The following is a 26,856-nucleotide window of genomic DNA, read 5'->3' as shown; positions in this document are numbered from 1 at the left end:
CCCCAAATCTGATTTTCAGATTAGGGATACTCAACTTATAAAGTCTATAGAAATAGTTCAAAAAATCCTTCTAAATCAGAAACATTTTTTAAAAATATTTTTATTTTACATGTATGACTGTATTGTTCACATGTATGTATACTGCATGTATGTCTATGTGCCACATGTTTGCCTGGTGCCCTCAGAGGCCAGAAAAGGGTGCTAAATACCCTGGAACCAGAGTTGTAAGCTGTATGAGGGTGCTGGGAACTGAACCCTGGTCCTCAGCAAGAACAAGGCTTGAGCCATCTTTCCAGCCCCTGAGACACTAGGCATTTAGGACAAGAACCTCAGCCTCATTGCTGTTGCTCCTAAAGTCAAAAGAAATCACAGACCAGATTTAGATGTCTAACTGCCAAAGTTCCTATGAAGTCTAGTCCTGGATAAAATATTCAGAAGAGGAGTTGTAGCTCTGTGACCTGTAAACCGGTCACTGGGTCACACACATTTAAGGAGTTTCTTTTCAGGGGCTAGAGATGTGGCTAAGTTTGCAGAGTGCTTGTCTATCATGCAAGAAATCCTGGGTTTGATTTCCAGTACGTGAGCATGATGATGCGTGCCTGTAATCCCAGAATTTGGGAAGTAGAGGCAGGAGGATCTGGGATGGATGAGACCTGGTTTAGTTTGCTCAGAGGATGTGACATGTTGCTCTTTGTCCACTAGGGGGCAACAGCACATTTCATTAAGGCCACATTCCGCTGCAGGTTGTATGCACCTGCCACACAGGAAACATTAATTTTATTGCTTTAATTTAGCTGTGAGAGGCAGGCTTTTAAAGCCTGTTCACTTTGCACTTACAGTTATTAAGAGGTTGCTTTGTTCTCTTTAAGGTATTAAAAGAACGCACAATGTGTATTTCCAAGACAGCCAGCCCTTGAAAATTCTCTTTGAAAAGAGCTTGTGTGCCAATATCCTGATGATTAGACCAAGGTAACGGGTCTCCTGACACCTCTTCCTCTTCTGAACACAGCGTCCTCAGGCGGGGAACAGTTCATGCCGGAGCTTTTCTGTCCTTTTCAAGATGCTTTTTAAGTCAATACACAAAATGACATTTCATGTTGTGTACGTTGTACATTGGTCACACTCACCCCGTTACCCTCTCTTGCCCCCATATCCTCCTAGGACTTTCTCACTAGTTACACTTTCTAAAAGGCTGACCCGTGACTTACAGCGATCAGTGACATTGTCAAGGAGCTTTGAGAAAGCAGCCGGTGGGGGCCAGCAGCTCTGGAAAACCCGCCCACCCATGGCTTCACACTTGGGACGCCAGCCAAATGGGGAAATCTATTGTGATAGTTCACACCTATACACTTCAGTCTGAGCCTTGGAACACACAGCTTGAGGCTGAACATTCTTATGCAAATTGATTTTCTTACTTCAGTTTTTTTCCAGGTAATGAGAGCCATATTTGCTGGTGAAAGGCTGCTTAGTCATTCAGTTCAGCTGCAGCATGGACTATTAATTAGCATGACTCTGGAGCAAAGTGGATTGTCTCTTGCTGCTTTTTTAAATTACAAAAGGAACCTTGTTACTGCAGCACACCCAATTGTACTGAAGAGTGACAAGGACCTGAGACTTGCTGCTCTGCCACCTTCGGTAGCTCTCTGTCAGCAGTCTGCTGACTCTCCCTGGAGCACACATCCTACCCCTTCCCCACCGTGTGTGTGTGTGTGTGTGTGTGTGTGTGTGTGTGTGTGTGTGTGTGTGTGAATGTGAATGCACATGCTACCGAAACTGTGGAGGTCAGAGGACGACAGCATGTTGGAGTCAGTTCTCTCCCTCCACCACATGGGTCCTGGATGGAACTCGGGGCAGTAGGTTTGGTAAGCGAGTGCCATGACCCATGACCCATGACCGCCGTCTCTCTGAAATGTAAGCTATTGTGAGGGTCTTTCCTATCAGTTCACGTCATTATTCTGAGTAATGCTTTTTCCTTTTCATTATGTGTCTGAGCTATAATTTCCTACTCATTACCTTACAGGGGTACGTTTAGGTTGCTTCCTGATTTTTGCTGTCAGAAGCACTGCTGAATGGTATCTGTTCTGAAAACAGAATAGTATCCGTTATCTATTGCTGTGGAACAAATTTTTCCCAAATGCAAGCCTTCACGAGTCAGGGTTTATTACTCTGTTGAAATAGCTGGGTCTTATCTGGGTAGCCTTAGGTCAAGGTCTCTCCTGAGTTGGAAGACAGACACCACCAGGGCACAGTGAGTGTCATCTGAAGGCTCACGGGGAGGGAGGGAGGGAGGCACTCCCGAACTCTGGTAGGGCTGCTGGAAGCTCAGGAAGACCCATTCCCAAACATGAGGTTGCTGCCCGAGTCCTCACAAATGGCAGTGATGAGAGAGAGCTCCAAGACCAGGCCTCAGGCCTTTCACACTCAGACCAGAACTGCTGCTCACAGCTCCTGCCAGTCTCTCTCGGAAAGGAGTCTAGGTCCAGTCACACTCCAGAGAGGGGAGCAAGGGCCAAGTCCAGGGACGTGGGGGTCGCTAGGGCCGTGGTACAGGCTCCTCTCAGTCCTAGAAATGGAGTCAGTGGCTCAGAGGCTGAGGCACACTTTGACTTCCCATGTATTCTGACAGCTCAGTCGTCGCCTGAGGAGTTTAGATCACTTCTCTTTCTCACCAGAAGTGCAGGAGTTCTAGGTAGAGGACAACCTCATAGGTAAAATTGTTGCCTTTTCGTTGTTAATAGTGATTCTGAGAATTCTGTTTATTAGCAGGTTTTTGTTTTTTGTTTTTTGTTTTTTTTTAGACTTTTGAGACAAGTCTCACACCTGAAGTGAGCCTTGAACTTGAAAGTCCTCCTGCCTGTGCTCCCACGTGCCTGGACTCTAGGCACACACAGCTGTGCCTGGCATTTCTCCTCCCTTCACTTGCACATCCGTGTCGCCATCGCTTTGATATGAACTTATTTGGCATCCTGTGGTGTGGGGTATAACCCAGGGACAGAGCTCTTGCCTAACACCTACAGATCGATCTCTGGGTTTGACCCCCATAAACACAAAAGAAAGGAATTATTTGGTGTTCCAGCACATGGGAAGCAGAGGCAGAAGAATTGAGCTCAAGTCCAGCCTGGGCTACACAGCAAGACTTGGGCTCAGAACACATTTATTAGGCGTGTGTCTAACACCTCCCTTTAAACAAGGGAGAAGTCCCCAGATGAACATGATAGCTGTTCCTGGCACTCTGGCATCAAGATACACTGTTAACTATGTCTAGCATCAGGCTAACAACTAGGCCTGCATAAAGTCTAAGAACGTCATTTTTATCTAACAGCACTTCAAGTTCAAAAGGATGGCAGAACTTGTAATTCCTCTTTGTTTTGTTATAATGTAATTTTATTTTAAAACATTGTATTTTTTGTATATGGGTGTTTTGTGTCTGTGCGCCAGCCACGTGCATGCCTGGTCCCCTCAGAGGGCAGAAGAGGGTGCTGACCCCCTGGAACTGGAATTACAAATGGTTGTGAGGAGCATTGTGGGTGCTGGGACTGGAACTTGGGTCCTCTGCAAGATCAGCCAGTGCTCTTAACTGCTGAGCTGTCTCTCAAGCACCTACTATACTTTTTTGCTTTTGTTTTTCTGAGACAGGGTTTTAGTCCTAACTGTCCTGGGACTTACTCAGTAGGCCAGGCCAGCCTCAAACTCAGAGATCCGCCTACCTCTGCCTCCTCCTGAGTGCTGAGATTAAAGGTGTGTGCCACCACCACCACCACCACCACCACCACCACCACCACCACCACCACCACCACCACCACCACCACCCACCTGTCTTTATTTCTTTAATAATTCATCTATTTTTATTTCATGTGCATTTGATGTTTTGCCTGCAAGTATGTCTGTGTGAAGGTGTCAGATCCCTTGGAACTGGAGTTACAGGCAGTTAGGAGCTGCCATGTGGGTGCTGGGAATTGAACCTGGGTCCTCTGGAAGAGCAGCCAGTGCTCTTAACCGCTGAGCCCTCTCTCCAGCCCTGGCACCTATCTTTTGAAACCTCGTAGCCCACCCCCAGTGCCACCTCCTCTGACAAGACCACACTTGTCCTAATCCTTCCCAAACAGTTCCACCAACTGGGACCAAGTACTCAGATGCTGAGCCTTATGGGGGCCATCTCAGTTCAAACCATCCCCTGGGTCTCCGTCTGGCTCAGCGGGGCTCAGCTGTCTTTGAGCAGCTCCGTTCACCGTCTCCTTTACAGCACGGCCTCCCTGTGCTGCCCACACTGCAGCTTCTGCATGTTTTCCTGAGCCGGCACTGCCTACCATCCCCCACGACCTTGACTTCTAAGCTCTCTTAGCGGGCCTGCCAAGGCAGGTAGAGTTTAAAACCACTCACGGCAAGAAAGAAGGCAGACCTTTGGAGGAAGTTTCCTAAACCCTGTTTATTCCCAGAGTCAAGATTTGAGTACCAGTAAGGTTAAAGCTGTTTTTCAAATAATGTCAATACATTTCTTCACATTTTACAGATTGCTGGCTGAGGCCATTGTTCTTCTAACGTCAAATCAAGAGGAAGTCACCTTTTCTGTTACTCCAGGGAATTTCTGCCTCAAGAGTTCGAGCGGGGAATCCCTGGGTAAGGGTGATGTCTGCCTTGTGTGAGTTTGTGTTCCTGCTTCTCATGACTCCACACTGGCCAAGAGGGGCTTTCTAATGAGTGGCTACAGCGGTGTGATTGACCATCTAATCTCGCTATTGGGTTTCTTCTGCTACAACACTAGCTGTGGCATGAGCCTTCTTGTGGAGGGGAAGCATCTTCCACACTTGAGACTGCACATCCCGGGAGCCTGGGTGAGACACTGCAACACTAAGAAATATTAAAAGAGGCCGGGCAGTGGTGGTGCACGCCTTTAATCCCAGCACTCAGGAGGCAGAGGCAGGCGGATCTCTGGGAGTTCGAGGCCAGTCTGGTCTACAGAGTGAGATCCAGGACAGTCACCAAAACTACACAGAGAAACCCTGTCTAGAAAAAAAAAAAAATTGGAATATTATTTAGCTCTAAAGAAAAATCAAATCACAAAATTTGAAGGAAAATGGATGTACTTAGATCGTATAATATAGAGAGGTCACCCAACTACAGAGGGAAAACCACATGTTCCCCCTCATATGTAGAATCTACAGTATGACATATAGATGTATATATGTAAACAAATGTATGTGTGGATACAGTGTAACATGTAGAAAGGAGAACAAGGAAGGGTGACATCAGGTGATGAGGAAGGCTAGAATGCAGGAAAAGGACATAAGTTGTGAAAGAGGATCTAATGCTAATTGTTTTTCTAGTTACCTTTGTGACTTTGTTTGTCTCGTGTGGATAAGTGCAGTAAGTGTAATTGATAGTGAAAGTATCAAGTGCAGAGTGAAGTGAAGGGCCATGCTCACTGGGTAAAATAAGTTCATTGTCCTCAAGGGGCAGTGGTGGTGCACACCTTTAATCCCAGCCCTCAGGAGGCAGAGGCAGGTGGATCTCGAGGCCAACCTGGTCTACAGAGTAAATTCTAGGACAGCCAGGGTAATGTGATTAAATTGCTAGCAATCCCCAGAATCAGCTTAATGATCAAAGGAATTTATTTGGGGGTAAACTCACAACCACAGGAGATTTATCATAGGGTCCTGAAAAGCTGAGCTATGTCCCATGCTAAACGACTTGATCCAAGATCTCAGCTTCTGCTGGCGGTGGTGGCACATGCCTTTAATTTAATCCCAGCACTTGGGAGGCAGAGGCAGGCAGATCTTTGTGAGTTCGAGGCCAGCCTGGTCTAGAGTGAGCTCCAGGAAAGGCACAAAGCTACACAGAGAAACCGTCTCGAAAAACCAAAACAAAACAAAAAACAAAAAAACCCTCAGCATCCAAAAACACAAGGTAGCCAAGAGAAGGCATGTACGTGCATCCCAGGTCTTTTTTTTTTTTTTCTTTTTTTAAAAAGATTTATTTATTTTGTATACAGTGAGTGTTCAGCCTGCAGAAGAGGGCACCAGATCTCATTCCAGATGGTTGTGAGCCACCATGTGGTTGCTGAGAATTGAACTCAGGTCCTCTGGAAGAGCAGTCAGTGCTCTTAACCTCTGAGCCATCTCTCAGCCTGCATCCCAGGTCTTAAGGGTCCCCATGGCCATGCCCCAGGGGCAGGTACCTCAAGGTCATGGGCAAACGTACCAGCTACAGCTGCCTCCCTGGGGCGGTGCTCCAGGGCACGGCGCCAACAGCTGCCCACTACAGCCTGGGTACACAGGGAAACTCTGTCTCCAAAACCAAGCAAACAAAAGTTCCTTGTGATGGATGGACTTTGAGTCTGGGCAAGTCCCTCATCATTCTTTTGAAGAAGCAGCTTTATTATGATATACCACACATCTACAATAGATCATTTCAAGTAGTCACTTAGTATACCTGTGGGTGTACAGCCATTATAATTAAAATAGTCCACCCCCATCTCAGCCCTAGGGCTTGTCTACTCTCTGTCTCTGTGGGTTGCCCAGACTGGACATTTCAGAGACATGACATCATAACGTGTTCCTTTTTGTGTCTGCACTCTCACGTTCAACAGTCTTCTTAGGTTTTTCTGACTGTCATCTTTACTTCATTTACTAATATCCCCTTACATGGATGTGGTACATCTTCTATATCCATTGGCCATTTGATGAATCTTTCGGTGGTTTCAGTTTGTGACTTAGGAATTATGCTGCCATGAACAGCCATATACAAGCCTGTGTGTAGACATCTGTTTTCTCTTGGACATAGATTTAAGAGTAAAATTGCTAAGTCATATCGTAACTTTCCATTTAGCCTTGTGGAAATGGCCAGATGTTTTCCAGTGGTGGAAATAGCAACCATTTTATTACCCCCAAGCAGTGATGAGGTTCAGGTTTCTCCACTCCCTTGACAATACTTGCTATTGGCCATCTTTGGAGCCTGGTGGGTATGAAGTAGCTTCCGGTTGTGGGTTTGATTTGTTTCCTGAATGTAATGATGTCCTCCTAGGAGACTGTTGTCACCATATATCTTTGGAGAACTGTTCAGACTCGAGCACTCTTCCCTGGGATAATGTCATCCAGTTACTCTACCAGCCCTTTTGCAGATATATGAACGGCAGATACTTTCTCCAATTCTGTAGGAAGGCATTTTCTTTTTCCTCATGTATCCTGAGGAACCTGTGACCCTCCTGAGAGCTAGGATAACGTGGTTTGTCACTGATGCCTCCCTCCTTCTACGGTTTCCTTCCTCCTTGGCCTCTTTTTCCTGTGCTGGGTATTGAACCCATGCCTCACGCACAGTGGGCAAGCACTCCACCACCGGTCTCCAGGTCCTCCCGCCCCTCTCTTTTTTGAGACAGTCTCACACTAGCTCAGCCTGGCTTAGAACTCACTGAGTGGCTTAACTCACTGGCTTTGAACTGTTGGTAGTCCTCCTGCCTCAGCCTTCTGGATGCTAGATTATAGGTATGATGGCCTCTAGCCATCTTTTTAGCTTTTGAGACAAGGGCTAAATTGCTAAATTGGCCTTGAACCCTAAGTTCACCTTTTTAAGCCATGTTTTTCTAATTTAGTCTGATTACCTTTTATCTTTTAATTCAGTTTTATAAATTTTTTGAGAGGTTTTAAATTTTTAACATTTTAAAACAACATGGGATATAGTTCACTAATAAACTTTAACTTGTTTTTACATGTGAACTATATTATAGTAGTCCCTGTAAGAATTAGCGTTACCAGGGGGGACCCTAGGATGACTGTGCCTTATAATAAGTTTTGGTTTTATTCAATCACTGGGCAAGCCTCAATGAAACATTTCACTGTTAGGATAAGGATTTATACTGTATCAAGCTGATAATAGAAAGATAAATAAATAAAAGAAAAAATAAATAATAAAGAACCCTGAAGGAGGAAGCTATCATTTTCCCTGCTTGCCCTGGCTCTGACTGCCAAGTTCATTCCTTTACCAGCATTAGAGCCCACTTCCTTAGGATTGTGGTGTTTACTGAAGAGCAGCTGAGATACACAGCCTCATGAACTGAACAACTACTGAATTCTTCAAATTTCCACTGGTAGCAGCCATTGATGGACTAGTGAGATTCTAATAAATCCACTTTCTTCCTTAAAAAAAATTAGCTTAACGATGTATATAGCACACCAGACCTGTAATTTCAGCACCTGGGAGATGGAGGCAGGGAGGGTTAGAAGTTCAAAACCTCCTTTGGTCACATAAAGATTTTGAAGCCAACCTGGGCTTAGTGAGACCTTGCCTCACTAAGAACTTAAAAAAAAAAAAAAGGTTTGTTGTTACAGTATTCTGGTTATTTATTGCTGACAGAAAGCCATCCCCAAACACAGTAACTGGGACAGTCCTTTCTTCCCCTTAGGACTCTGCAGGCTGATTAGACTCAGCTGGGCAGCTGCCACTTGAGGCCTCCTGCAGCTGTGGTTAGACGATGTGAAGCTGGAAGCATCTGAAAAGCTAAAGGCCGCACACAGGGCAGCCGCTGGGACTGGCCTGCTATGGGTGTGGCTGAGCTTTGCCTTTCCCTGATTAGACCAGGCTACCCAGATTCGTGGGGCAGGGTGCCTTAAACCTCACCTTGAAAGAAGAGCAAAACTCCCTGGCTATAATTAACTCACAAACTACATGTTTGTGCTAAACGTTAGCACATGCCTCTCGTCCAGTTTTAACCTTTCTTTCCCTACGTCAAACAGATTTAAGCAGTTCTGTGTACAGTGAGATGTCTTTCGGCCCAGAAGAGTTTGACTTCTTTCAAGTTGGACTTGATACCGAAATAACATTTTGCTTTAAAGAACTAAAGGTAAGCAAATGCTTCTGCCGAAGTCAAACTTGAGTTTTTCTTATTACTTGTAGAAGAGTGATTCCCACTTTGTCCTCCTCTCCCTGCAGGGGATCCTCACCTTTTCAGAAGTGATGCACGCTCCCATAGCCATCTACTTTGACTTTCCTGGGAAGTAGGTCCTCAAGAACTCTGTGTCTTTCCTTTTGTCACCAAAAACAAAAGCCTTTGGAGCATGGTGAAGTTGATGTCACACCCCAGGACTCTTTCAACTTTACTAGCAACATTTATCAAACGAAAAGTTTAAAAGATGCCATAACATGGTGCTTTAAAATTGGTAATGGACCAGATGTGGTAGCACATGTCTGCAGTCCTGGCATGTGGGAGGTGGAGGCAGTGGGATCAGGAGTTCAAGGTCAGCTTTGGCCACACAGGGAGTCTGAGGCCAGCAAGTGCTATGGGACCTTGTCTCAAGGAAACAAACGTAATCTGGTACTTTGACCGAGAATGTTAATTCTTCTGCAATGTGAAACATTTGACTGGCTCCTGACAAAATTGTCGAATTAGGAAATTATGCATTGCTCAAACACGTGAGCTCTGTGTAAGCCTTTAATGTAGTTCAGAACTAAAACTGAATCAGATCGGTTTCCTGTGGTTGCTAAGTGCTTCCCAGCTCTTAGGATCCTGACCTGTGAAAACATGGATGGAGCACCTGCTGTCTTTATCGCTTAGCTGGTGGTACTTGCTGATGTGTTCCTAACACTCTCAGAAATGAGCATGGTTTGTGCTGATTGTCCTTCTAGACCGGTTGTTTTGAGTGTTGACGACATGCTCTTGGAGGCGAACTTTATCTTGGCCACGTTAGCGGATCAGCCAAGCAGAGTGTCTTCACCACAGTCACTGTGTCTTTCCCAGACACCAAGAAGGTGAGGCTGGCAGATTTCTCTTTCTTTTTTAATATTGGGGGATGGCGCGTGTGGTGTGCTGCCACACATCTGTGAGGCCAGAGGATGGCTCTGTGTAAGTCCTGCCTTCACTGTGCTTCCTTCGTACAAGGTAGCTGCCATTCACAGTGGGCCTGGGAACTGGACATTCTCCTATCCCCGGCATAAGAGCACTGGGGTTAGCAAGACTGACTGCCGAGTCCAGCTTCCAACAGGGTCCGAGCTCAGGGCCTCCCACTTGTGTAGTGAGGGCTTTACCCTTCATGCGGAAACAACTGAGTGAACCATTAGATCAGAGTTTTTTTTTTTTTTTTTTTTTTTTTTTTTTTTTCCGAGACAGGGTTTCTCTGTGTAGCTTTGCGCCTTTCCTGGAGCTCACTCGGTAGCCCAGGCTGGCCTCGAACTCACAGAGATCCTCCTGGCTCTGCCTCCCGAGTGCTGGGATTAAAGGCGTGCGCCACCAACGCCCAGCCAGAGTTTTCTTTTGAGACAGCGTCTCTCTACATAGCCCTGCTGTCCTGGAACTCAATATGTAGATTAGTTGGCCTTGAACTCTCAGAGATCCACCTGCCTGTGCCTCCCCAGTGCTGGGATTAAAGGCATTACCACAACTGGCTCATAGTTATCTTTTTAAAGATTGAAGTCATAGGCCATATGTCATTTTAAATCCTATTCTCTCCATGACATACATATTACAGACATGTTCTAGTGTCATGATCTATGATTCGAAAACATGCATTTTCATGACTTTTATAAAACTTAATCCAGGGGCTGGAGAGATGGCTCAGAGGTTAAGAGCACTGGCTGCTCTTCCAGAGGTCCTGAGTTCAATTCCCAGCAACCACATGGTGGCTCACAACCATCTGTAATGAGATCTGGTGCCCTCTTCTGACATGAAGGCAGAACACTGTATACATAATAAATAAATCTTAAAAACAAAACAACAACAACAGCAACAAAAACTATGACCATAGCAACTTCTAAAAGAGAGTGTTTAATTGGGCTTATAGTTTCCAAGAGTTAGCGTCATGATGGTTGGCAGCAGGAACAGCTAGGCGATCATATCTTGATTCACCAGCAGAGAGTGAACTGGGGACGGTGAGAGTCTTTTAAAGCCTCAAGCCCACCCCTGTGACACCCCCCCCCACCAGGGCAACACCTCCTAATCCTTCCCAAACAGCTCTACCAACTGAGGAGCAAGCACTCCAGCAGATGAGCCTATGGGGGCTGCTGTCATTCACACCAGCAGACAGGTCAGCACACTCCATGCATTTCTAAATGACTGTCCACACTAACCTCACCTTTCAACAAGTACTTCTGTTACCAGACTGCTAATCCACAGCTCTCATCATCATCTCACATGCTCTCAGTTATGTAAAAATGTATTTCCCACTAAACAACTCCATCTAATCCGTCTTAATACCCCAGGCCAGACCCCACACGGTCAAATGCCCAGGGGTGTAAAAGCCAAGGCAGCCAGGCCCCAGAGAGCATCTCTCGAGCAGCACCCAAGAGGCTGTTTCCCAAGGAGCCTCTGGACAGCGGCTCTGCAACAGAGACGGAGAGAGCCAGCGCCAACCAGGACGACATCTCTGAAGTGCCTGAAAGTGTCGTCAGTGACGCGGAGGAAGGGCCAAGCCCTTCACACCTCACGAAGGTAGGAGAGCGGTGCTGAGGCGGTCATGTCAGCCCGCTTCTCAGCATCCATCTTGATGCAGACCCAGCCAGGCTGCCTGTGTCGTGGGATGCTCTTTCAATATATTATATACTTTGAGGAAATTCACCCCTCTACCCTCCTCTCCCCCACCCTCCACCCCTCCTGCTAGTCTCCTTTCCTCTAGTTTCTCCTCTGCTTTCACATCTGTATGTGTCAGATATGATCATATATATGGTGTAATGTATCTGCATATGTGTGATCCACAGGGAAAACATGCAATCCTTATTTTCCTTACGATGACCTCCATTTGCATCCATTGTCTAGCAGATTACATCATTTCATTCTTCTTTATGGCTGAATAAAATTCCATTGCATAGATATACCACGCTTACCTGATGATGGACAGTCAGGCTGACTATATAAGATGGCTATTGTAGAATAGTGCAATAAAATGGATGTGCAGGTGTCTCTTGGAGCATGTTAAAGGTCCTATGGTTATACACTCACCTAGGAGTAATATGGCTGGGATATCATATGGTGACAGAAATCTAGGACTTATGTTGTTTTGGAGAGAGTCTAATGTAGCCCAGGCTAGTTTTGAGCTCCTTATATAGCCAAGGATGGCCTTAAACTTGTGATACTTGTGTCTCTCCCTCCAAGTGCTAGGATTACAGGCATATGCCACCATACCTGGCTCTTTTTGGTGTTCAGACAGTCTCTTGTAGTCCTCACTGGCCTTGAACTATGTACTCAAGGACAGCTTGAAGTCCTGATCCTTCTGACTTGCCTCCCAAGTACTAATCACAAGTGTGCCACCATGCTTAGCATAAAATGTATTTCTGAGGAATCTCTGTACTGATTTCCTTAAGGCGTGGATTAATTTACATTTCTTTTTGTTTGTTTGTTTTTTGTGGGGTTTTTTTTTTGTTTGTTTGCTTGTTTTTTGTTTTTGAGACAGGGTTTCTCTGTGTAGCTTTGGTGCTTGTCCTGGATCTTGCTCTGTAGACCAGGCTGGCCTCGAACTCACAAAGATCCGCCTGCCTCTGTCTCCCGAGTGCTGGGATTAAAGGCGTGTGCCACCACCGCCTGGCTAATTTACATTTCTACCAGCAATGTATAAGAGTTCCTAATTCCTAACATTCTTGCTGACATTTGTGAGCAATGGAGTTAGAGTTGTGAGCTGTCATGTGGGTGCTGGGAATTGAACCTGGATCCTCTGGAAGAGCAGTCAGTGCTCTTAATCACTGAGCCATCTCTCCAGCCCCAAGGGTATTTTTTGAGACCTTATCTTAAAATAATAAACCAGTCAGTTGTGGCACAAGTCTTTAATCCCAGCAATCAGGAGGCAGAAGCAGGCGGATCTCCATGAGTTTAAGGCCAGCCTGGTCTACAGAGTGAGTTCCAGAACATCCAGGGCTGTTTGTTACACAGAGAAATCCTGTATCAAAAAACAAAACAAAAACCCCCAAATAAATAAAATAAAAAAGTAAATAAAATAAAAAGCTTTAAGAACAAACTGGGTCACACATGCATCTCCTGTTAGAGTTCGGCCTTGCCGGGTAGTGGTGGCACATACCTTTAATCCCAGCACTTGGAGGCAGAGATCTAGGACAGCCAGGGCTACACAGAGAAACCTTGTCTTGAAATCTGCCCCCACCTATCCCTCCCACACATAAAAAGTGTGACCTTAGGGTAAATTCTTCCTAAGTGTGATAACTGACCCAAGTGTGTAGAGGTTTTCTTTGAGGTCCTGTCTGCTTGCTGTAGCAGTCAAGGGGGTGACAGGTTTCCCCAAGTCTGCAGACAGTATGTGATGCCAAACTTGGAAAAGAAATCATTGCCAAATTTATAGTTCAAACTTTGTTTGCCTTTAAAAGGTTTTATATATGTGTTAGTCTGTTTAAGTTTGTGTGCCACATGTATACCTGGTGCCCACAGAGGTCGAGGTGGATCTCTTGGAACTGGAGTTACTGATGGTTGTAAGTCCCTATGTAAGTGCTGGGAACCAAATCTGGATTCTCTGCAAGAGTAGCTGGTGCTCTTAACTAGAGTCAGCTCTCTAGCTCAGTTTTTTATTTATTTTTGAGTTCGGGTCTCTCTACATATCCCTTGCTGTCCTGGAACTTGTTATATAGACCAGACTGGCCTCAGACCCACAAACCCACCTGCTCCTTAGTTCTGGGACTAAAGACCGTTTGTTTTTATGTGTATGTGTGTCTGCCACATGTGTGCAGTACCCAGAAATCAGAAGAGGGGTCAGATCCCGTGGAACTGGAGTTCCAGGCAGCTGTGAGCCACCCAGCTTGTGGGAAGATGGGAACAGAACTCAGGATGCAAGTCTCCACTCTCTCCACATGGTTTCCGTTTGCATTTCTCTGATTGCCAATGAAGTCGAATCGCTTCTGGGAACTGAACTTGGGTCTTGAGAAGAACAGAACCGCTCTTACCAGCTGCACAATCTACAGCCCTGTTCCCTCTGTGTGCTCACTGGACACACAGGCTCATTATTCAGTCACTATCTGTGATGTTCGGTGCACCCACCTACACATCTTATATTGTGGTTTTTTTTTGTTGTTGTTGTTGTTTTTGCCATGCAAAGCCTTTTTTCCTTTACATAGTAAATTTTTTTTTTTAATTTCAAATGATTTGAGTCAATTAGAAAGCTTTCCTACACGGGTTAAGAAATCCACCCCTTTCCTCTTTGTTTACTCACTGAGCCATCTGGAGTCTGTCTTCGTGCATGCTGTGAATTATGTGTCTAACTTTGTCTTTCCAGAATGGCTATGCAGCTACCCTCTAAACCTTTAAATTACAGCCTGCCCTTGCCCGGGCTCCGGTGTCTCCCTTGCCGTGTCAGAAACCTGGTACACTTGTGCCAGTGTCTGGACTTCTGTGGCCCACCCGAAAGTCCCCTCTGCCTTCACTGCCTCCATCGGTGGCCTCTAGTGTGGTGGCCTGGTGGATTTTGCAGACTGATCCTTTTCTCCTCCCGAACATTTACTTGTCATTTAAACTCCAGTAACAGCTCACCCATTTCCAAACACAATGCCTGCTGGTGTCTGAACCACCTCTCACTTCTGTAACTTAGGCAGGCAAAGCACCGTTATGCTGTTCACTTATCCACCCGTAACCAAGCGATGGCTTTCTCTTCAAGCCCACTTGTGTCTGAGGGCTCTTTTAGAATTCAGACTTTAAAAAGTGATTTGTTTTTCATTTGTTTTTCTTGAGACAGTGTCTCATGTTGCCCAGGCTTGCCTCAAATTTCCTTTGCAGCTGAGGATAGACCCCTTGTCTCTATCTCCCAAGGGCTAGGATGCACTACCCCACCCAGCTTGTTCCTGTGGGAGGTGGTGTATATAATGAAGGTCTCACTATGTAGCCCAGATGAAAACTCTGTCCTCATGCCTCAGCCTTCGGAGTGCTAGGAGTTAAGTGAGCAGCACATCTAGCTTCTTCATAGGGGTTGTGTATCTACTGTGAAGGGGATTCCTGGCTGGGGACGGAGCCCATGCTAGGAATTAAAGCACTTTCGAGGGTGAGGCAGGAAGATTGTGAGTTCCAGGCCAACCAACCAACTTTAGAGATTCTGTTTCTAAATAAATGGTGAAGTGTGTGTGTGCGTGGGCGGGGGGGGGGGGGGGGGGGGGGGGGGGGGGGGCCGGTCAATAGAGTGCTTGCTTAGGATGCCCAGGGTTCTGGGTTTGATTGTCAGCATTGTACGAGCCTGGTGTGGTGGTGCACATAGTCGTAGGCCAGCTTGGGCTCTGTGACTGTTGCCGTAGACGTTCTCTCTACTGGTGTGCACTGACTGCAAACATTTGTGTGCACAGCTACTCTGCTGTGTGTTGACTGTCTCTCCACTCGGATCTGTTGTCTTCTGGCTCTTGTTGGGTTCCCCGGCATAGTCACCACAGACAGAGGCAGGCATCCTGCTTCCTCCCTATCCCGGGGAAGGTGTGGTGCAAGTACTGTCTTTTGTTTGGTTTCAAGATAGGGTTTCTCCATGCAGTTTTGGTGCCTGTCCTGGATCTCGCTCTGTAGACCAGGCTGGCCTCGAACTCACAGAGATCCACCTGGCTCTGCCTCTCAAGTGTTGTGACTGCTTTCTTAATGTGTGTGTAGTGTGTCCATGGAGGACTGAAGGTGTTGGAGTTATAGGCAGTTTTGAGCCTGTCCAACACAGGTCCTGGGAACTGAACTCAGGTCCTATGAAAGAGAAGCAAACACTCTTAACTGCTGACTGAGCCATCTCTCCAGCCCCTCTTACTGTTTTTGATCATGCCTCTGTGCCTCAAGCTCACACTTGTTACCTAGGGCCAGGAGTCTCTCACCTTCCTTTGCTTTGTGGTGCTGGAGCTAGAACCCAGGTTGCTGGCACGTTAGCAGAATGCTCTACCACGGAGCCCTGCCTTCTTCCCTGTGTGTGTGCGTGTGGTTCCTGCTTGACGGAGGAAGGGTGGTTAGCCAGCCAGAGGTTTTTGGTTTTTGTGTTTTTTTTGAGACATGGTCTCTCTTTGTAGCTCTGACTGTCCTGGAACTTGCTCTGTAGACCAGGCTGGCCTTGAACTCAGAGATCCACCTGCCTCTGCCTCCTGAGTGCTGGGATTAGATGTGTGTGCCACCATGCCTGGCAACCAGCCACAGATTTTAAGACCAGGTAGACATCAAGAACAAGGGCAGGGGGCAAACAAAGTCAGGCAATGCTCAAACACCACGATGAGCCTGCATTTCGTGGCCGGCCGCGGAGAGTGCCAGGACATTACTGAGAGCACAGGGCCAGACACCCAGCAGAAGGCTGCTCGGGTCATCTGTAGCCTCAGGACCTTGACCTTGGCCGAGCAATGGAGACTGCCTCCAGCTGAGCTCAAGGCAGCTGCTGCTCTTTACCAGGTGACCAGATTTCGCTGCAGGAACAGGACAACCGTCCTCTCTAGTTCCAAAGGTCACAGTGTGAAATGGTTCTCACAGGGCCAAGCATCAGGGTGTCCCTTAGCCTGACCCTTTCAGGAGCTTCTGCCATGGCCAGAGTCTGGCACCTTCCTCCACTCTTAGGCTTGTAGTCCCGATCCATCCCCCACACCAGGCAGTCAAGTGTTTACCCACCTGGCTGGTAACATCAGCTGAGCAACCTGATCTCATCACTACCTACCTGTGTGGTGGGGGCTCAGGGTTAGCCCACGGTGGGGCTGTTGTCCTGCTCACCACAGCTAAGCTGGGGCTGACCAGCCTGAGAGGTCAGAAGCTGCTGCTGTCACACCTGCAGAAGGCACCTTCTCTCCAGCCTGTCTCACGTCTTCTGCTATGGTGGCTGCTTCAGGCATGGGGCTCATTTCTGGGAGGTGCTGAGGTTGGAAGCTTAAGACAGGGTGGGGAGGAGGAGCATGAGGACCTGAGTACAGGCAGGTCTGTGACAGAGAAGCTGCCCTTCAACAGAGCAGCAGGGCCGGGGTGGGGGTGGGAGATCGGCTTCAGCCTGTAAGGGCAGGGCAGATACGGGGTCAGGAGTGGAGGGAGACAGCTAGTCACCCCCTTTGCCTGCAGAGACTCCTTGCCTTTCCCAGTCCTGGTGGACGTTTTTGTAGCTCCAGGAAAGGTCACAGTGGACCACCATTCACAAAGGTCCTGGCCTGGGCTGCTGACGTCAGAAGAGGCTCTCGTTCTAGAGAGTTCAGTTGATAATGGTGTCCATGAGTCATCACCATCAAAGACAGCAGCAGCACCTGACCCCATTCCCAAAGCCTCAGCTGGAGCCTTTGGTGAGCAGGCTTTGTCTTCAGAATCAACTGCAAGCTTTTGTTTTCCCTTCCAGTTTTCCTGCATGTTCTTCGGAGCAGTTTCTTCTGAGCAGCAAGAACACGCCGGCCACCCTTTGGACAGCCTGGCAATAGCAAGTGACAGTGAGGAGGACATGAGGGGATGAGTGTCCACAGCCGGACGGACGCTCAGAGATAGCTGCACCGGGTGCTGAGCCCTGGCTCCTTGAAGGCCAAGGGAGAATGGACCAGACACTGTTCCCGGGCTTTCCTATATCACTATGCACTACAAATCCATTGTGCCACTTGGGGACAGAGCTGGGCACAGGAATGAACATATCAAGGTTCTTTGTTTTGCTTTTTTGAGACAGGGTTTCTCTGTGTAGTTTTGGTGCCTGTCCTGGATCTCACTCTGTAGACCAGGCTGCCCTTAAACTCAGAGATCTGCCTGGCTCTGCCTTCAGAGTGCTGGGATTCAAGGCATGAGCCACCGTCACCTGGCCATTAACAAGGTTCCTAGACACCGTTTACCCTGCAGCCTTGACATGTCCTCTGCCGGTCCGTAAAGGCAGACTTTCCTCAGCATCTCGGTGGAAGGGGGCGTTTCTCAGGAGCCCCTAGGACTCTTGGGTACATGACTGAAGACAACAGTCATGCAGCCCTTGTTATTCAATGACCTGGCAGTTTCTGTTCATTGTAGGTTGTGAATAAAGAAATCTACAGTTTATCCCTCACTTTGTGGTCATTTTATATACTATAGTTTTATTTCCCAAGCTTCATTTGCTCTGGTTCCTGCATGATACGCAGTGGGATGCAGAAAGCATGTAGTGGAGCCAAGTATGTCTGAGTCATCCCCAGACGCAGCAGCCCAGGCTCAGGCTGCAGTGGAAGAGGGAGGGGGAGACAAATGCCTGTCCATTTTCCCCCTCAGATCGAGCTGGTTACCTGCACAAACACAATGTTATGTAACACCTCACATTGTGTGACTCTCTCCCCCAAACCTGTTTACAGTCAATTACAAGCCGACAAAGGAGCCTTTGGTAACATCTTAGTGCTAAGTTTTCGGAAAACCATCAAACCATAGGAAATGTCAACCAGCAGGCCACTGGACTTCAGACTCTGAGAAATTGGAAGTGCTGCCTAAGTGGATTAGCGTGCTTCAGAAGTATGAGGAGATTCTAGCTGAAACCAGAGTGATTTGGCTCTTGTAGCTTAGCAATGAGTCACAGCTGCCCACAGCAACCTAATAAAAACCCAACTTTATCCCAAGATGTTCCTCTGTGAATGAAAATGGGCTTTCACTGAGCTTTTTGTGGAAGCTGGCAATGCCCACCTATCTCGACGCTGTCCTCTCTGTTGTAGGCTCCGGACTTGCGAATCTCATGTTTACAATGATGACTGACTGGATTTCTGACATTCCTAACTGATGCAGGGGGCTGCAGAGCAACTCGGTAGGTCTCCCTGCTGAGGACAAGGCCTGGGCTCACTCCAAAGCACCTTTGGTCAGCAGTAGCCTGAGTCCAGCCCTATTCTATAACAGTGACACTGTTACAAGTACATAGGGTTTTGAAATTACAGCAGAGCACAAGCAAGGTGTGTGTGTGTGTGTGTGTGTGTGTGTGTGTATGCATGCGTACGCGCGCTCTCTCTTTCTCATGGTTCTGGGGTGGAATCCAGGGCTTGGCACACACTAGGTCAGTGCTCTGCCGCCAAGCCCTGGCCCTCACAGCAGCAGATTTTGGTAGCTTCACTCAGTACTGTTTGCAAGGCACAATGCCCCAGCTGGAAAAAAGCAAAAACAAAAACAAAAACAAAACCCTCTATTTTACACTCGATTGCCAGTCCATTTTGGTGAATTTCCAAGGAAGACAAACAGCTGCTGATTAACAGCCACACCGGTTCAAATGGCAAAGCACAGAAGACACAGCTCTGAAGTGCTGGCTCCCTGTTGGGTGGACCAAGAGGCTTGGGGTTGAGGATGTGACAGGGAGGACCACAATGCCGAGAGCTGATGTCTTAGCTCCTGACCATTCAAACCAAAGGAGTGGCCATTAGTATAAATACTATATTTATTAAATATCTTTACAGTTTATTGAAATGTATTTACAGAACTATTCCTGCATAAGTTATATTTCAAACATCGATTCAGGTCATTGCCTCTGGTAGGACAAACGATGATAGTCTCAACAGAAAACACAGCTCATCAGCATACACACATTCAGATTCGCTTCGTCACTTAGTTGTCTTTACCACAAACTACCTGCTAACAGTGACATCTTGACATGGACACTGCTGTGGTTGAGAAGTTCAATTTTGTGATAAATTGACTTTTTGGAAAGAAATAGAATCCAAATGTCTTCTGGTTCATATTTTGCTTTTTATGCAGTTTTTTTTTCTTGGTATCGAAAAATTTTTCTTAAATGCAAAACTGTGACAGTCTCCAGAGAAACTGAGTGTTCCAACTTTGCCAAAGATAGCTGTCGTACAGTGACAAGGAGCCATGAACCTACCCGAAAGTACAAACACATACAGCCCTATCCAATCCTGCCGGCCACCTCAACACTCGCCAGGATGGCAGCCCCGTGAGCTCTCACTGCCTACTCTATCCAGAACGAGGGCAGCGGCAGAAAAGGGCACTCTCCTGCCTCAGAAAGCTCATACTCAGTCTCTACTCCAGACACGCACACCTGGAATGGATTCTTTGAGTTAGGAACCTATCAACCAAGTCAAGCACGCACAGTGCCTCGGGACAGACCTTGTTTTTCTCCTCGATGCTTTTCATTTCTAAGAGCCTAGGGACTCTAGCTACTTCATCTCCATTTGGTAATCTTACTTACTTTTTTGTGCGCAGGCAGCTTCAGTTCATAGGAAGAAATAAGGTTCTGATATGTTTAGAGTGCACATTTTTAAAACAGAACAAAATAAAAATTTCAAGCATGTGATAAAAATAGTGATTTTTTTTTATAATACAGTATTGCTTTATAAATATAGATGGAAAAGCTATAAACTTTACTGGTCTTTGGTGCATCCAGAGAGGGATAAATAATTTGCCATTTGTAAATTAAAATCCAAATTTCTCTTTTGTTATAAAAGTTCACTCCGTGAGACAAATACGAGTGCTTACATTGCTTGATTTAAAATACAATGCACGGGCACACCAGGTTCCAAATGGGACCTAGCGAGGGGTGTGTGACAGCCCCTGGCCATGGCGAGTGCGAGGCGGCACACTCCACCTGACCTCCGACAATCATAAGGTTAAGTGTATAACAAAAAGGACAGGGGAGAAGCAAATGGAATATGCAATGTCACTAGTCCACGCGCCAGGCCCAAAGTAATCTTCACTCTGCATCTCAATGCCTGTCCCATGGGTTTCAGTGTACTAGAACAGTCCACTGTCCATTTCTAACAATCACTGCTCAGAAAAGTGAATTGACTAAGTTGTACAAAATACACCAATTTACCTTTATAAAGATTGCTTGATGGGCTAAACAAGAGCAGAAAAAAAGCCAGTGACTTGACCAGCTCTGCTCTTAGCAGGAATTAAATGTTGGCATTGGAAAATTAATGCAAAATATATCCAGATTGTAAGGCTACACTACTTCTGACCAGAAACTAATTACAGAGCACACGGGAGAGTTGAAGTAGTCGGTCCTAGGGTCACACACCCCATCTGGATGCAACCTTACTGTTTCAAACACAGACACTGCAAAGAGTTTGTGCAAAATAAATACCCACCACGTGCCCCTCATGCTCCGTGGTCAACAGAGCATGGCATCTCCTTATCCCAGTCTCCTTCCATACCCGGCCCCTGTACCTCCTCACCAAAGAACTCAGTGTTGTCAGGTTAGGGTAGTTAAGGCATTCTGACATGTAATTAAAGGTGATTCAAAATAGGAATCTAACATTATGCCAATTTAGGAATAGTAGATAAATTACTGAACAGCTTACAAATGAGTACCTCATTCTTATCAACGAAATAAACGCCTGTTACAAGCATGGTGCACTGAGATACAGCAGTGACATGTACATGGTACATGGTAAACAATTTAAATAAAACAAGAGACAGCTACTCAAACATACAAACTCACAGACAAAATCTCTTACAAACAAGTTGAGGTAACCTCAAACACAAGGTCAATGCAGTAACCAGGGAGCCGGTGTCTCCTGCAGAGGGAGGGCTGTGTGGCTGCTCACGCGATCTCACACCAACATCACCTGACTCGCACGGGAAACACGGCTCTAACTAAGGGCTTCTAAGTAGATACGGTTTTCTACCACCAAGTTAAAGAAGGGAAAGAACGGACCCAAAAATATGTATCTTTACAGCAGTCAACTGTACATAAACCTGCAAAGGAAGTGTGCACTCACAAGTAATGGGGATCTGAGAAGGAACGTTACCTACTGCAAATGGCTATTGGAACTGTAAACATTAAGCTGGACTCAGAACCCCACACTCAGCTGGGGTCACCGCGAATGTCAGGTCATCACTAGCTTTCCTGTGGCCTCTGTGTGCTGCAGCCACCACGCTGTCACCTTGAGGACACAGCACAGTTGGGACATGCTCTACGGTGTGAGGCTCCTGAGGGAAGGGGCGAGGCTGTCCACAGCCCACCCCATTCCAAGCTGCAGCTGCACACTCTTGCCCAGGAAGGCCGGGAGCATCCTCACAGGCAGAGCCGCCGCCGACTTCAGCTGCAGCATTTGATTCTCAGGCTTTGAGGAGTTTTGCAATTTTGCGTTGCATTTCTGTTAGTAGATTTTGGTAAGGAGTCTCCTTCCTCTATCCCTCCTGTGGGCTGGGCCTCCAGCCTGTGACCTGGACAAATCATAAACTGCCACAGCTTCAATCACAGGAGCACAGTAAGCATCTTTTTAAAAAGCACAAAATATTTGCATCCAGAGAACGAAAATTTTCTTCCAATTTGTAACTAAAACCGTTAAGTTGCTAGGGTTGGGATGTCATAACCCGGCACACAGTTTTGGAGCAGGACTGTGGGCTCCTGGAAAACAGGAGTTTATACAGAAACGCGAAGCCACACCAGGCCTAGCAGAGACTGTGCCTGTGGGACCGACACGGGGCTTCTCCTGGGAGGGTCCGTGTGTTTTCCGGTAAATGTGTCACTATTTTCTATTTGTTGAATGTTAACATCCCTTTAACACACTGAAATTTTAAATTCACTTTACCAACATTACTTAGTCTCAAAACTTCAACTGCTTTTGAAAAGTAAAAGGCTTTGAAAACCTCCAGGAGAGGGAAGCGGTCACCTCGCTTCTCTTGGCGGTCACCAGCAGGTCCGGGCTAGTGGACGACAGTAGTGGTTCTCAACAAGGATCGCAATGGGTCTCAAACATGGGCCAGGCGTCCGTCATTGGCCACTGAGATCAGTGGCAAAGAAACGTGGTCCTGCCAGCAGGATCAGCACACATGGCAGGGGAAGTGGACAACAAGGGGAGGCAGGAGTCGCCAGCGTGGCCAATCAGTCCGTGTACTCAGCCACTATCGAGAGGAGGACGGTGATGTCATCTGGCTTGCCACCTACGACACAAATGAACTCATGAGTGTGCGTGAAGGAGAGCCTGTCCAAGATGTGGCCCAGGTAAGCACTGCAGAGACAAGGGCTCATGTTCCGGTGGATCCGGTTTGCCTGGGCACCAGAGTGGAGCACAGTTAAAGCGGCAAGCTCCAAGTTTGGGAAGATTGGGAGCTCAAGCCCAGCCTGTATCATGTGATTCCATCCCCCAAAGCTAAAATAAAAATGAATAAGGTAACAGTTAAACACCACCAAGAAGCCAGGGCATGGTGCTGCATACCTATAACCTCAGTACTTGGTAGGCTGAGGCAGGAGGATCACCACTTATTTGAGCTATCTAAGACCTTGCTTCAAAGAAACTAAAACAGAGAAGTGATTTAACTGAAGCTTAAAACCGCTGCCCAAAGCCACCGGCTGCTCTCCCACGTGACGGCTGTGCAGTCGGCTCACAGCGTTGGCTCACAGCATGGCATCAGCCGCAGGGCGATGGTCTGCAGACAGCCCCAGCCAGCACTCACAGGAGCACTGTCCTCATCTGGACAGACGTGCCCAGTGTTTGGAAACTAGGAACTGCCTGTATTCTAACGTGCCAAGCAGCTGTGGCATGCGCTCTTCTCTACTTGAACGTCTCCTGAGCTCAGATGGGCTCTGCATATCATAGTATCACTAGCAAAGGCTGGGCAGCCCCACAGTTCTGACGCCACCGTCAACCAGCGGGGGCCGGCCTAATTCCTGGGTACGTCATCAAGAGGATAGAAAGACATTACAATCGAGGGCCATGGCACACAGCTCCCTGTGCAGGTTGCCGTGGCAGTTTGGATCAGCCACTCGAGGGGCAGTGTGGAACAAAGGACTTCAAGTTCCACCTGTCTCTCGTCTAGTCAAGGGCAGTTCTGAAGGGCACTTCCAAGGAGAAGCGAGCAACACACTGGCTGCCACCCCCTGACCTTGCCAGGACAGGAAGGTCACTTACACATTCTCACCCAGAGCTTAGAACCTTCCAGAGAATGCTTACCTCTCACATTCAACCCGTTGTCACACGCAAACTGTGCAAAAGGTGACATATAATTTGGGTCATAGGCCAGCTCGTGCGCTTGCTCAGCAATGCTCCTTGCGGTCCGTTGTATACTCTCGTAATTTGAATTCTAAAATGAAGGACGGAGTTATTTTTACCACCGAGCCTCGTGTGAGTTCTGTACCTGAGGACACTTGGTGCAGACAGCACGGTGAGGCAGAACACTTCCCCTGATGCTTGGGCTTTCCTCTAGTTAGAGAAGACACGGAGACAGCCAGGGACAAACCGTGGCCCTGCTCCATGAGAATGCCTTTTGTTGACATGGTTCCAGATCTTCAATTTAGAGTTTCACTTTTGGTTTTCCACTTGAAAATTTTAAGGTATTCTTGCTCAAGTAGGATGGTCTAAAAAGGTTTGTTCTGGCCACATTTTCATGATGCCTCAGAAGTCCCCGTGCTCAGGAATACACCGAATCAGCCATATTTGCCTCAAGTAAGAAGCACCTTGGTACTGGCTCTGCTGAGGATGCCTTTCAGGCTTCCTATGGCCACGGAAGTCTTGCTTTGCTGTGTGTTCTTTGGCCAGGCTGTCCTAGCTGCTTCCATTCCTCATCTACAAAATGGACGTGGGAGGGCCCGGACCCCTCAGGCCTGCCTTCCAAGGCTCTAAGTCCTTCAGTCCCAACACAAACCACCAGGGGCCAGGGCTGCTGGCGACGGGGCTCCAGAGGTCAATAGCACTGGCTGCTCTTGCAGAGGACCCAGGTTTAGTTCCTGGCACCCACGTGACCACTCACATCAGCTCTAGGGGACCCAGCACTATCTCCTTGCCTCCCCAGGCACCAGGCAAACATTCCTACACTTAAGATAAAAACAATGACTGTATAAAGGAATTCATGGAGACCCAACAGGTCCGTGCTTCCTACCACCTCCTTCCAGAGGCTCCCCTGCCAGCCTAAGGCAGAATCCCTTTACTTTTCCTTTCTGTACCAGCAGCCCAGATCACACCTTCCTCTCTTTCCCAGCCACTCACCTCACTGTAAGCCCAGGGGAGGGAGGGAGGGGAGCCTGCAGACTTCTGCTCAGCGCTGTAGCACAGGGTGCAGGAACTACATGGGAGCACGAAGCAGGCACCGAGCACCACAGGCCAGGCCTGGCCTTAGGACTCCCTTCTTGTGGTTTTGGTTAGTCTTCCCTGCCAGAGTGAAGGACAAGACCTTTCCTCCTTCCCATTTTACAGACAAAGGCACTATGCCTGGACCGTAGAAGATACAGCCCGAGCCAGAATGGTTAGAAGGGCTAGGTTCTGCCAGCCAGTACTTGCACTGGCCTAAGAGACTCTGGGAGCCTGGCTCAGGTACCAAACTTCCCTCAGCTGCAGCCCGGTCGGTCAGACCCCTGCCAGACCCCTGCCGCCTGGACTGCCTTCTGGTCTAACTGCTTCCCAGCCTTCCAGCCTCAGCAGCTGCTGGTGTGTGGGGAGAATCAAAGGAGAAGGACAAGCGAGTGTGTGAACACCAAGAGGAGCAGTAGTGAGAACCCCTCCTACCCTGAGCCCCAGGAGGGAGGGAGGGGTTCAGGCAAGGGCTTCCTCCCAGTCCTCTTGTGAATGTTCCCTGTAATAAAGGCCTGTAATATTACAGCCATTGTTTTCCTGAAGGACTTTTCAAACCAAGGAACAAGGCAAGGAACTCACTACAACCCGGCAGTGAGAGAACACAGCTCCGGGCCCCCCGGCCCCCCGGCTCCCCAGGCTCCCCGCCCTCACCTTCAGTTTCTTCAGCTCCTGAAGGATCATATAATCAGGCATGTTGTCAAAGAGCCCATCTGTCGCTGTGAGGATGATATCTCCTAACTGGACGTCGAAAGACGTGCTGTCAGCAGCGTCGGGGCTGTGACAAGGACAGAAGAAGGACAGCCAGGTGAAGTGAGCCCGCAGATGTGGGTCAGCGGTCCCACCACCAGAATTTCACAACGTCACGAGGCTTCTAAAATGGCATCGACTAAAGCAAGTGGGCCAGTGAGGTGGCTCGGCAGGCAAGGGCAACCACCATCGAGCCTGCTGACGAGAGTTCCCCATCCCAAGGACCTCCATGTCAGAGCAGAGGACTGACTCCCAAGGTGTCCTGTGACCTCCACACTCCTGCCACGGCATGAGCCCCATCCCACAACATAAGTCACACTGAGAAAGGTTAGCTCAAAGTACCATCTCAGTGTCTCAGAGGCTTATTAGAGGAAGCCATCAAGCAGAGCCAAGTCTGGGCAGTCAGATCAGCCACGTCATGAGGCTCAAGAGGGAGGCAGATCTAACTTCCTCTAGGCCCTGTGGAAACGACTTCTCCTTTCCAGCCTGCAGCCTCGGATCCCAGGCTCTCTCCATCCACACCGGCGCACCCTTCGGGCTCTCAGGAGGCTGGGCACCCAAGGAGGACAGGAGCCCCATAGCAATAACTACTTGGGGACACCTAGAGAGGCTTTGGCACAATCAAGCACTGTGTATCCCCCCACCCTGTTCGAGTGTGCCTGGCATGTAGAGCTTCAGGAAACATGTTAAATGACTCACTGCAAAAACACATAGCTCTCCCAACTGGGAGGGAACCTTTAATATCTTGTTTAACAGAAAAGGCAGGAATCCATGCTAGATACAACTCCTTCTGTGAGAAGGAGACACACACAACTCCTTCTGTGAGAAGGGGACACACACAACTCCTTCTGTGAGAAGGGGGAGACATGCACAGAGCCGTCTAAACTCAGAGCACCTATCTGGAAAGAATCTAGCCCTGGAGCATCCCAAAGAATGTGCAGCTGGAGCAAGGGCAGAGGGAGACTCCTTGTTTTCTGAACAACTTTTTTTGTTTGGTTTGTTTTGGACAGAAGGCCTCAACATGCAGCCCAGGCTGGCCTTGAACTCCTAATTCTCCTGCCTCATTCTCCTGGGTGCTGGGATGACAGGTGTGTAACACTGAGTATAACTTCTAGAGAAAGAGACGGGAGATGTTCTCTCTGACAAACCTGAAGGAAAACAGATCTAACAACGGAGGACGCAGGCCGGAGTTCCAGTCCCGTGACGTGGCTCTCGGTCACTCCTGAGGCCACCTTCACTGCTTCCCAGGCTGAAAGGGAAGCAGGAGTCTAACCCTCTGCC

General features: G+C 47.8%; 2 protein-coding genes across 6 annotated transcripts in view; one reads left to right on the top strand and one right to left on the bottom strand.

The window, feature by feature from the left end:
* Rad9b (RAD9 checkpoint clamp component B) overlaps positions 1-17,893 on the top strand; it is a 28,775-nt gene extending 10,882 nt beyond the window's left edge. For all 5 annotated transcript variants that reach the window (XM_042267899.2, XM_006970840.4, XM_015996720.3 and 2 more), the window contains 7 exons: positions 870-969; positions 4,511-4,617; positions 8,727-8,833; positions 8,923-8,987; positions 9,616-9,738; positions 11,185-11,413; positions 17,223-17,893. In XM_042267899.2, coding sequence (XP_042123833.2) covers positions 870-969; positions 4,511-4,617; positions 8,727-8,833; positions 8,923-8,987; positions 9,616-9,738; positions 11,185-11,413; positions 17,223-17,333 — 842 coding nt within the window. In that variant the 3' untranslated portion in view covers positions 17,334-17,893. The remainder of the gene's footprint in view (positions 1-869; positions 970-4,510; positions 4,618-8,726; positions 8,834-8,922; positions 8,988-9,615; positions 9,739-11,184; positions 11,414-17,222) is intronic.
* Positions 17,894-19,217: 1,324 nt separating this feature from the next.
* Pptc7 (protein phosphatase targeting COQ7) overlaps positions 19,218-26,856 on the bottom strand; it is a 39,738-nt gene continuing 32,099 nt past the window's right edge. The window contains exons 4-6 of the mRNA XM_042268553.2: positions 25,480-25,603; positions 23,713-23,842; positions 19,218-22,702 (exon numbers count right to left, since the gene is read on the bottom strand). Coding sequence (XP_042124487.2) covers positions 22,644-22,702; positions 23,713-23,842; positions 25,480-25,603 — 313 coding nt within the window. The 3' untranslated portion in view covers positions 19,218-22,643. The remainder of the gene's footprint in view (positions 22,703-23,712; positions 23,843-25,479; positions 25,604-26,856) is intronic.

Source organism: Peromyscus maniculatus, chromosome 23 (genome assembly GCF_049852395.1).
Source record: "Peromyscus maniculatus bairdii isolate BWxNUB_F1_BW_parent chromosome 23, HU_Pman_BW_mat_3.1, whole genome shotgun sequence".
NCBI lineage: Eukaryota > Metazoa > Chordata > Mammalia > Rodentia > Cricetidae > Peromyscus > Peromyscus maniculatus.
This window is presented reverse-complemented; position numbering and strand designations above follow the sequence as displayed.